General features: G+C 37.6%; 1 protein-coding gene across 2 annotated transcripts in view; it reads right to left on the bottom strand.

Moving 5' to 3' along the window:
- Positions 1-5,136: 5,136 nt before the first annotated feature.
- Positions 5,137-12,336, bottom strand: part of FILIP1 (filamin A interacting protein 1) — a 112,355-nt gene continuing 105,155 nt past the window's right edge. For both annotated transcript variants that reach the window (XM_026079030.1, XM_026079031.1), the window contains one exon: positions 5,137-6,978. In XM_026079030.1, the coding sequence (XP_025934815.1) occupies positions 6,938-6,978 (41 nt within the window). In that variant the 3' untranslated portion in view covers positions 5,137-6,937. The remainder of the gene's footprint in view (positions 6,979-12,336) is intronic.

The following is a 12,336-nucleotide window of genomic DNA, read 5'->3' as shown; positions in this document are numbered from 1 at the left end:
TTATCATCTTTCAGTTCTTGTAGTAACTTTTACTCCTTCAGCCTCCCAGCAAATCCAGTGAGGTGCCAACTGGGATCCAAGGAAACAACACTGCTGGTAAACCTGTGCTGTGAGATGGCAAGAAATTTCTCTGGCAGCAGGATGACCCAGTGGCAGTATGAAGCAGCTGGTAACCTCATGATTGCTGCCTGGTACAAGAGGACTGGCAGGGAAGGCCACATTAAATTCACGAAGATGAAAACGTTTTCCTGAAGAGCCAAACCCTGTACTTCAAGGATGGCATGGCAGACATGCAGGTTTTACAGAGAGCTTGAAGAGGTCTTCAAATGCCAAATGCACCTCTGACCCAGTGCTTGTTTTGTTGTCCCTGTCATAGGTCCAAGAGTTGCCAAAGGGATAAATCTGGGTAGAAGCAATTGAAYGCTCAGCAGCTGAGATAAAGACAGGCCGTGCTAGCAGACAAACTTTAGTGGGTACATATGCGCCTATGTAAAGCTAAGCAGCAATGCATCATTTCTCTTAATAACTTCTCACCAGTTTTTGGGCCAGGCATCCTAGAATTGGGAGCCTGGAGATAGTACACTTCAGAGGTAGACTCAGCTCTTCTTTGTTCCAGGTGTTCACAGGCTGATCACATTTTGTAATTTTTTTGGTTCTTTGTCTGAATCAGGTAATGTTTTTTTCACAAGTTACTTTTTGTTCCCCAACTGTTACATTCCTTATCTCCTCTTGCCTTGTTTAAGGAATCTTAAATCAGTGGCAACTACTCTTCTCTGGCAACCATCTGATGGCAACCACTCTTCACTGTTTGTTAACCTAAGGTAACTAAAGTCACAGGTTACTTAGGCTAATATTTGGCAACCATTTGGGAAAGTCTGGAGAAGAGAGCACTCTGTGGCACTCTCCTCATTACTGGACCCTGCAGAGGCCTCCCAGAGGACACATTCAGGGACACCTTGCCACAGCCAACATCAAGAGTCTCCTGTGCCAATGCCCCAGTTTCCAGCCTAGGTAAATATACTGCTTTTCGAAATATGTCTGTGGAGGGGAGGGGAAAGGGTACTCAGACACTGAGTATCAATGCTGCATTGAGTATCAGAACTGCAGTCTGATTGCAAAGGACTCTTATGCTTTTAAAAGTAAATCTTCCCGTACTATGAGAAATCTGCTATTTACACCAGAAAACATCTGGCCAGGTAAACTACTTATGCAGCATGCCTTTATAATAGCCTTCCTAGCTTCCATACTAAGGCTCTTGCCTTTGCTGAACACAGCAGGTCATGAGCTGATGGAGAAGTTATGGCACAGCACACTACAGCAGTACAGATCGCCTCCCTGCCCCACAAGCAGCAAGAAAGATGGGGGGGTGGTGGTGTCACTTTTTGCAAAACAAAGCAGTAACTGCCAGACTGRCAGGGGGAACAGAAAGTCATGGCATGTGGTTGTGTGTAGAACAGCACAAGCCCAGGCAGTCCCCATGGCCTGCTGCTACAGCCTGATTTGGGTGCCTGAGCTGGGGCTCTGTAGATTGGGGATGCACAGCAAGAGGGGCCTGGAGGAATCCCCTCAGGATCAGGATGAATTTTCCTTCTTCCTCTGTCTCTTTCTGTGGCTGCCCCCCCATCTGCAGCATAACTGGATGGCTCTGGAGAAACCAAAAGCCTCCCACAGAAGCTTTTGTTCCTACCACCCCGCAGTCCTCTGTTCAACAGCTTTGCGCACAGCAGTTCTTGTGCATAGCAGTTCTTCTGCATATCAATTGACAAACTTCAGTCCTGTTAACTCTTCACTCGCCCGTCAAAGGTACACTTGCATCCTTGCGGAGACCATGCAGGGCACAGTGTTTTGCAATCCTAATTTGGATGGTGTTGGGAACGTTGGCACGAGGCTTATCACACAGGACCTGTCATCGTGCAATGAGACAACCAAATGCACCTTCCACTTCTGTTCTGCAAGCTGTAAGGACGTGGTTAAAGTGCGCATGGACTCGGTCGCTGTTAGGGAATAGCCTCATTAGATAGTGGTGCAGGGCTGTGGTCCACAGTGATGGTGACACTAACAGAGGCACTGATGTGGTACTATCTATGTGTGAAACAGGCAGAAGAGTGGAGCGCTTCCCAGAGGGTCTTGCAGAGAGGCCCTCTGTCAAGGGAACCCAGGGGGGATTTGGATGATGGTTTTCCTTCGTAAAGTTTCAAACCAATGTGCGAGGGAGAAATTTGGCGTAAGGGACCAGACTAAATCCAACCTGAAGAAAACTCAAATTACGTATAATGGAGATGTGAAGAGTCTCAGCACTTCAATGTACTGATCTGCTCCTATTTTATCAAATTACGTGGTAAGGTTGCCATAGCCACAAAGGCTCAGGATAAATCTGGGAAAAGTGTAAACAGGAGAGAACTGGAGAACTTCCTCTTCCTCTTTCCATCCCAGTGGAATCAGCTGCTTTATAATGCTGTCAGGTTCTGGGCTGGACAAGTTTAAAAAGGTGTGGGATGGTACACGCCCTAATGGCTAAGTCCTGATTTTGAGGTGAGTGCTGCCATATTGACAAAGCAACAACTGAAGGGGAGCGTTCAAACTAATCTGCTTATCCTTGTGTATGATGTGAAACAGAAAGGGGGAAAGACCTTTTAGCATGCCATACAGATCAGATCCCGTGGAATGGGAGTACTACCAATATTGTTATTGGCCAGTTATAGATATCTCTTTCCAATTAATTGTATCCAAGTCCATATACTCATCTATAAGTTTGGCCTATCCATAGATTTTGCACCAGAGCAACTAGGTTAATTAGAAGCATGATTTTTCTCTTTACCAAAATAATTATATCATCAATAACAATCAGTGTGGATGCAATCACAGGGTGTATCTTACTTCTGTTCTTTAGAGAAGTAAAGGGTATCAGCATAAATACTTTATAATACTGGTTTTACTGCAAGCTAAGACCTTGGATGGATGTTATTCCACAGGTTTATGCTAAGGCAAGTTCATTTATATTCAACAAAGTAAAACAAAAAAATTTCATGTTCACAATATTTTACACTGAGGTGGTGTGCAATGTCATGATTACATTTCACATTGGTTTGTGTACAGTCACAAGAAAAATGGATATAGAAAAAAAGAAAAATACTTACAAAAACATACACTTATAATGTTCCTTTTTAAATATGTGTAATGGCAGACTCATTTATTAGTTAATAATTAACTTAGCAATGAGTGCTACAGAGACATGCTACGTAGTCGAAGCCTCAGTGTGTTACATTTATTAACCGTTAAGGCAAGGAAGAAGAAAACATATATCAGACTACCTAAGAATAAATGTTAACATTTCAAAATTTTAATTTGGAAACTGAAGTCTGATTTCAGGGGTAGAAATACGAATACATTGTAGTTAATCTAAAAGACTACCGACTGACATTTATTTTTTAATTGTATTTCACTAAGCCCCTCAAATGATCTTCTCTGGCACTTATCCTATCACACTGTGAACTTATTTTTAGGAGAGATTTAAATAACTAATACTCATTAAATTAAATTCCAAACAAATAAAACTTTATGCTGTGTTAAAACCACTAATTTATAAAACAGTCAACTCTTTAAGGCAAATAAAACACATCAGCTGCCAAATAGATTATGTTAGTGAGCAAATCTACATTTGTAAGTAAAAACAAGCTTTAAATACACGTCATCTACTTAGAAATTAATGTTACTGTTCAGAGAAAGAGATAAAACTCAACAATTCACAGTGGAAAGTGGAATATTCAGGACAACAACCTCAATTTTCTATTTATAGCTTGTTTTCTACATTACAGGTAGTTCTATAAAACAAGTAGTTTTATCTCCTCTTTGTGTCTAATTATGTTTCAAGATGAGGCAAGTGCAAAACTCTCAGTGACTATAGAAAAGTTTTTCTCTAGAAATCAAAGCATTTGAGATTTTTAATAGACTAAAACTTTTTATGTTTTCACATATAATTACACTAACCCAGGTCTTTCAATCCTCTGTAAACAATCGGAGTTCTTTAAGAGAAAAGCAGATTTTTCATTGATTTTCAATTGCTTAAAGTTACTGATGTCTATAGTCCAAAGTAGCCTCCACATTGTCTTAGTCTGAAAACACTTTGTGATTATTTCTTTCAAAAAAGAGAATACTTGTAGAATGAACCACATTTTTAATCTATACTAACACATTTTGTCCAGAGTGTCCCAAAGTATAGGCTAATTATGTGGCTAACAAACTTTCTTTACTTACTTGTTTTAGATTCAAATCCAAATTAGGTAATGTAAAAAATTACTGAGAAACATTAATGCATTGGAAGTACACCATTGGAGGTACACCATTCAAAGCACCCTTTGCACGCCTGAGTTTTACCCTCCAGGCATTTGGATGAAATCTATAGCCACTTGCCAGGTGTCAGATCAGGCAGAATTCATTATTCTACGCACAGAAACCATTATCAACAGTGAAACAGTATATACCACTGCTGCTCTTGTATGGCCCRTGTTATCAGTCTCCTACTCCAAAGTGCTGCAGTTCATCTAAAATATTTTTAAAATTAAGTGGTTTCAAATATACCACAACTAYATTTATGCTTTAAAAACCTTTATTTTTTAAAGCATAAAATCTTAATGTGTTTTCAGAATCATAAATGTGTATGTATTTATAAAACAAAAGGGGAAGACATACATACACTCATACTAAATCAGATTTATATTAAAATCTAGACAAGGGAAAACATTTTCTACCTTCGCTGAGACCTTTTAAATCTAGACTCAGGTTCAGAATAAGTTTTTATTTATGTTTTACTCCTGTTTAAAAGTAGAAGTTTATTTCAGGAATGTCACTGTGCATTTCATATAGCTGGCAATTTCATTCTAGGTGAGCTCAGTGTAGTCCTTAATACGGATAGGTATTGATTCACAAATAATTTTTGAAAAAAGAAGATGTAGGTCCTAACTATGTTCATTCTACTACGCACTCAGTTGAAGTAAGTGGAACATATTAAACATGATTCGCCTCAGCCATATCACTCTCTGCAAGCTGGAATTCTTTTTGACTCACTCTAAAACATGATCTACAGACACAGCTATGTTATTGGCATGAAGTGTTTGCTCTAAGAAAAAAAAAACACTCCTTAACAAACTTGGTGTACCAACTTAAGTCCTGGTATAGGCAAAATGTCCCTGTTCAGGGAAATGGTATAAGCTCTACCAACAAAATGACTCTTTTGCAAGTATAAACAGCATTTATTGTGTTTAGGCTACTCAGTATAGCCATATTAGTGAAGTTTTTACAGTGCAGATAAACCCCAAGAAAGCTTATACAGGCCCAAGATATCCTGCCACTTTACAATTTCAGCATTTGCTGCAGAACTCTCATCTAGAAGAAAAACAGCTCCCATGGTTGGAAAGCAAACTAAAACATGAAGATCAAATTGACTACATACCAACGCGTTACTACAGCTTCAAAGATGAACTGTTCTAGTCATCTCAGTGGAACACTGAGCTAATGCACTCTTTCTGGCATCCCAAGTCATATCTCCTGCTGCAAAGCAACACTGTTTTATCTTCCAAAAAATACAAGTCACTCTGTTTCCCCCAGTAGCTTCTACAATTAAAAGTCTGCAGTATTTTTAATATGTCAATGATTTAAACTAAAATTTTTTAAAGCATTTTTAATTTGTTATAGAATACATAAGAAAAAAAGATCTTTTATGGGTCATATCTGGCTTTATATATAATTCACTCAAAAATCACTTTAAGTATAGCTGCCACAGAGCTTTCCAGATGCTATTTGAAAAGCTACAGCCACCAGTGTAAAATGCTTAGTTCAGCATACGGCAGAGTGCATGGCATCTCATTTATACAGTCTTATTAGTCTTGCACTAGATGTTCTGATCATACTGAGTTGACATATTTGCCAATGCAGTGAAAGCACAAAGTTAGAAACAGATATCATTAAGTGCTTGGTGATAGATTCCTCTTCATATCATAAACAATATTTGAATCAGTTTTACTATGTATATTACAGTGTTACTACACTGAAATACCAGTCAGAAAAAGCAAATATCAAAGCCATACTTTCTGTCCCTACAAACAAATATATATGTGGATACTGTCAACCTTAAGAAATTAGAGTTAAAATTCAAACACTTGATTACATTTGCATAGTTGTGAAAATTTATTAATTACAGTATAATGAAAATCAACTCTTTTGGTACAGGCAGAAGTAAAAACATACATTATATAGAAAAAAATCACAGCTTTAAAAACTGGCTTACATTGTTTAAAATGAGTGATTCTGGTTGTATTTCAAGGCATTGGACCTTAATACTTAATTTTATGCCAAACCATCACACAGTGCAAGAAATATTCTGCAACAGTACAAATTCTATACAGCAGTCTTCAGAGCATTTAGTCTCACAGAATCATATGGTGGCAAAAATTTGTGAATACTTTTTCATTTAAAGATAAAATGTTGCTGAAGTTAAATTTTACTTTCTTTACATACTCTCTGTTACAAAAATATCAAATTGCAAATTTGACAGTGTATTCTACAAATAAATGCACCATGGACAACAGGAATTGCAACTTTGGGACAGTTACATTACAAAGTGTATTATAAAAATAAATTATATAGCAAACATCAAACAAAATCAAGCACGTGCTTTAGGTTTCGCAAATAAAAGTGAAATTCAGCTGTCAGAAAGACTGCTACTCTCTCTCTATGTACTCTCAAAATATCAGCAGGGCCATTCATTCTTAAAGCTTTACCAAGAAAAAATATATAAAACCTAATGGAAGCAATAAAATACTTCCATGAATAATCAGTAGCACAAGTGACCCTGGTGTTGATGGTAGAGAGCTTCTACAGTGATCCATCCAACTGGTAAGGAGGGTAGTGCACACAGAGAAAATCTGTTGGGGGTGGTGTCTCATCTAGAGTTCATGCGTAACTGATGAATGATGACACTCTCTAAAAGAAAAGATAGCAAAACATTTGGTTTTATGAAGCTGTAAATAAATTACAAGTCCTTTTAAAAAAGAACAATTACAATGACAGTGCAAAGCATTTTTTTTAGAAATATCTTGTAGACTTCTACTCTCAGATCACGGTTTGAAAAAAACTGTTGTGGCTAATGCTACAATGGGAAACCGTATTAGTACCAGGCTCAGGCTCAGGAGCCCTGGGCTCCCTCCTCAGTGCCAAGACTATCACTTGGTTTTCCATACGGAAAAGGCATAGTACAGTTATATAAATTAAACCATTGGAACACTAAGGTTCTCAGTCCCACACCTGAATCAGGAAGAGGAAGACTTGAAGTTGGGTCTCTTCTATCCTATCTGAGCAAATCCATCAAAAACCTGCTGGCAATTCTGAAATGGGGATGAGAAAGAGGCATGGGGTCATTTCCCATTTTGRTTGAAATTTGACTTAGAAACCTATATTGGGTTGTCCATATGTATACAGTGAAAAGTTAGGGGCTAGCTGAATCACTTTTTCCAACAAAGTGTTTTATTAGAAAATCTTCAATTAGTTTTACTCACAGGTAGGAAGAAGTCTGCTTGAATTTTGCTATTGACTGTAATGGGGATAAATGTCAGCCACAGTATGCAAAACTAAGTGTGTATTTAGTTTTTGAAAGGCTGGATTTAAATTTGCCATGTGTGTAACAGAAGGGATCCCTGCTCCTGATTAACCTCTAGGCTCTGCTGAAATATTCAGTAATAATTACCTGTTCTTCTGTTTTTCTATCTAAATACACTCCTCTTACAGACAATATTTTTAAAAAAGAATTTAGCTATCAATGACATTGTCAGTGTATTTTTTTCTAAAAAGATATATTTTTTGGATTTGAAATAATACATCTGTACCGGTGCTAACTAGAAACAAATAATAATACACTTTCAGAAATACTCATCTATGTAATTGATTTTTTTCTTTCTTGATACTTTCCTCTCTTAATAGTCTGAAGATTTTTCAAAATTTATGAGACAAAAAAAATTATACTTATCATATCATTACTCCCTTTTACATTTTTATTAACTTGTGCCTTGGTCTGGTTCTGATTAAGTTACATTATACACCCAAACTCTGCCACTAGGTGGCATGTTCTAGTTATATTATTCATACACGTTGAATCAGAAAAGCAGAGCTAAGGCAACACTCAAGGAAATATGTTAAGGCAAATGAAATAATAGCATTTCCAAAAATATATATTTCTTTTCCATTTAATTTATCTTAAAAAATGATTTTCAACAAGATATCTATACCTATTCTCCCAGATTTGAGCAATGAACCTGAAAGAACCACAAACTACATTAAAAATTTATCTTCACAACCAATGCTGTTTTTAACTTCAAGCTCTTGGCGAATATGATGTAAAAAGCTGCATTTATTTAAGATCAGATCCTAATCTCAAGTAAATTTCCCATTAAGTTCAATGGCAGTCACACAAACTCTCTAAGAAGCAAATTGTTCTTAATATTCAGTATGTACATTAGATATAAATACACAGAACTTAGAAACAAAATCTAAAAACTAAATGGGTAGCAGAAAAACATCATCTTCCCTATAAAGGCTCGATTACTGATTGAACAGCAAAACTACAGTAGGTTTCTGAATCAAAGTCTTCTTCCTATAGACCAAATATAACAATTATGTAGAAAAGAGTAGGAGAAATATTAAAAAATCAAGTCATTTACACTTCTAATATTCATTTTTTCATTAACTTCTCATACACAGATGCATATGTATGCTCTTAGCATTTTCTAACAATTTACTTTGTATTGTGTAAAATATAAATATATATATACATATAAAATTATATTCTAGTTACTAAAACAAATGTCCAAACAGTTATTAGCCTAAAATTTTAGTAGGATAGAATCTGTCAGAGTTTTGTAAGAATAACCTCTGTAGGAATATGATTTTTTCTGTAGGATGTGATTATATAGATTTTTCTAGGATTATAGATCCGAACATTTACAGGACCTATAAACTCACCTAAACAAAAATGAATTTATTTTAATGATAGAAAAAGAGAACAAAGGTATGTTAATGTAAAAATGCTAATTCTGATTTCAATCTGACTGATGTAAATCAGAATTTCTCAGAGACATACATCATTAACACCTGGCCTACCAAAAATACCAATTCATATAATGAAGCACATCAACTGACACTTTAACATATGAAGTTTAATTTCTTCTTATACTTCATACAGACAAATAACACCAAATGATAAAAAAATGTATGTACCACAGACAACGCAAGTCCAAGTGACAGAAGTAGAGAATTATACATCTGTATTTCTATTTTTAAAATCCTGTTGAAAAGAGTTTTTAAAGTGAAGAATCATTTATCCTTGAATCTTGTCAAAAGACAAGAAAAATAAATCCAGATGTGATCCTGTGTGGTTTTGTTCTCAGAGCTGATAGCTCTCAGTTTGAGAGCAGTTAAGCCTGATTACATTTTTCCAAAAAGCCAAGTAAGACTAGTGTCTCTGTAGTAAGAATGATTCAAAGTGTAGCTAACATCTACAATGACAAATGTTGGATACAGTTTTGCCCAAGAGAGCTCAGTCAAAATTAAGGGAAAGAGAATAATTCACACAGACTTAGGGGAGAAAAACATTCCCCTAAATGAAATCAAGTTCAAAAGATGAGCTCATAGGGACTCCTGCCAGCAAACTACAGGTTTCAGACTGACTCAATGAGATCAGCCACTGATGTGTGATAGGAACATACAGTTGGTCGGAGAATTGTCCTTACTGGTGCAGCTTATGCCAAAAAACCCTGAAACACAGCAGGACAGTAGCCTACCCTCTTTAAAGATACACTCTTCAAATGATCAGCGTCACTGAATATTCATGTACATACTGAGCATGTTTGAAAACGTGTGTAATATTTCAGGCAGTAACATATCATTTGGCATCTAACTGGCATGACTCAACAGATTAATGTGACTTTAGAGATTACTCACAAGATACTAATTACTATGTGCTGTAAGCGGTTTGAGGTTTAAATAGGGTAATATGCATACTCTATATTCAGAAGAGTCACAGAGCGTTACTTGTTTCTTTGAAAAATCACACTAATGGATGTCACAAAAGGAAAAAAAGGTGGGCAAAATAAGTCAACATCTCCATGCTTGTTCAAGCTATTGTTTATTCAGCATGTTTTAAGACCTCGGAGGAATCCCCCAGGGACTATAAATAAAGTTCTGTGCTCCCTCATTTTCAGTCATACTTATTCAAATGAATTGCTCTGCTAACGATTACATTAGGAATCATTATATGTATGTATATATGTAACAATAATTCAGGTGACAGGATCAGATCTAGAGAGCACAGCAGAAAACTTTTATTAGGAACTAGATTTAAAATCACAKGGATCAACTGCAAAATTCAGGGTGCACCTTCTCAATCAGTATATGCTGATCTGTATTGACTCATGCTCTTCCCCCATCTCTGCCTTACTGCTGCCCCAAGCTGCATGTTCCCACTGCTGGATTTGAGCTATCGCTCCTGCTTGTATGGCCACACAGTCATCCAGAACAAGGGGTCTCTCCAGCTAACGTTGAGCCCTACCAAAAAGGCAAAGATGAGCTCTCAGCCAGTCCTGAGCAAGCTGAAGTTACGGCTCTACTAGCACCAACACTGGCACCAGGGAAGGAGCAGAAATCAGAAGCTAGCAGCACTGCCACCCTCTTTCTGGTGTCAGCATGAATATATATTAGCTGAGAGGTGCTACGGACCTACTTTCTGAGATAAAGGGATGAGGACACAAACTGCAGCAAGGGAAATTCACATTAGGTAGTCAAAAAAGTCCTTCGTAGTGAGGGTGGTCAGACACTGGAACAACTTGTCCAGAAAGGCTGTGGAATCTCCATCCTTGGAGATATTCAAAACTCAACTGGAGAAGGCCCTGAGCAATCTCACTGGACTTTGACATTAGCCCTGTTTTGAGCAGGGGGTTGAAACAGATTATCACCAGAGGTCCCTTCCCACCCAAATTATTCTATAATTCTATGATTGTGACAGTGTAGAGAAGAAGAGAGCTGAGCCAGACACAGACGGACGGCTGAGACCTTTTGACTTAATCGTAACTGCACAGACATAATGGGACATCACTGAGACATAAAATGGCTTGCTGTCACACTTTTTTCAAAGACAGAACTTCTGAGGCACTAGTGGCCATATCCAAACTAGGTCTTTGGCACTGCTATAATTATGGGATAGGGTAGGAGTGGCAAAGGGCAGTTTTTCTGCTACCTTAAAATGCCCATGGCACTATATTCTCACTTTTGTGAGGCTGGCTATCTACCGGAATTCAGAATTGTGAATTTGATACCTCGTCATCTTTATCACCCGCGAGGAGAGTGATAACTCAGAATAGGATCCAGAAAAAATAGCACGCTGAGCAGGAAGCCACCTAAATACAGCCAAGAGGCTAATATTGAGAACAAAGTTGTAAATCCTGAACCTTGCCCTTCTCTGAGGTTTAGGTGTCTTTTTTAGGTGTCATTGCCAGAGGATCCTTCCTGCGTTGTGACTGCAATCTTCTCATGAAGTTAGTTGATCAGGCTCTTTCTCAAGATTTTTAAAAATTTGGAAGATATTAAAGGACTGAGAAAGAGGTAGAAATTTTCCCTTCTTATACAAGTATGCCATAGTAAGAGGACTCACCCATAGTATGAGGATCCTAGGTTCAAATTTCACCTCTGCCTAAAGGAATTCAAATCCATATCTCCCCACTTTCAAAAGACTACTGTAACCATCATGATTACTCTGGTCTGGATCCATTTTGCTACTGCATTTTCCACTTCATAAAAAATAACACAGAGAAAAAGGGAAAAGAGAGAGAAAACATGATGATTAATAATTCTAGATGATCACCTGGGCAGAGAAAGGCCTCGTTTCTGCATTCTCATCCAGTCATGGAAAATGCACAAGAAGCAGCCCTGTAAATAGAGGCACTAATGTTTTCCCATGGATTTGTGTCTCACAGTTTGATTCTTTGCTGCCTAATAAAATCTGAGGTCTGAACAAAGCTTGTCCTGGGGCATTTCTGACATCACTCTCTTGTGTTGGTTCTTTGATGTCGTATAAGGGTGAGCTCATGCCACATTCTTTCCCACAGTGCAGACATTGTTAAGGTCTTTCTCCTCTTCTCAGTCGCTCTCTTCATTAAACCAGAGAAACTTCTTATTCTTGAAGCCCCTATCTCTTTGTCAGATTTGGCTGAATTTGGTTGAGGGGTTCAATGTTATTCACCAACGGAGGAGAGATGGAAGGATGGATAARCACAGACAGTGTCATCTTACAAGCCT

The sequence above is a fragment of the Apteryx rowi genome, unplaced genomic scaffold, assembly GCF_003343035.1.
Source record: "Apteryx rowi isolate R43461 unplaced genomic scaffold, aptRow1 scaffold_490, whole genome shotgun sequence".
Taxonomy (NCBI): domain Eukaryota; kingdom Metazoa; phylum Chordata; class Aves; order Apterygiformes; family Apterygidae; genus Apteryx; species Apteryx rowi.
Note: the sequence above shows the minus strand (reverse complement) of the source record. Positions and strands in the feature narration are given on the sequence as shown.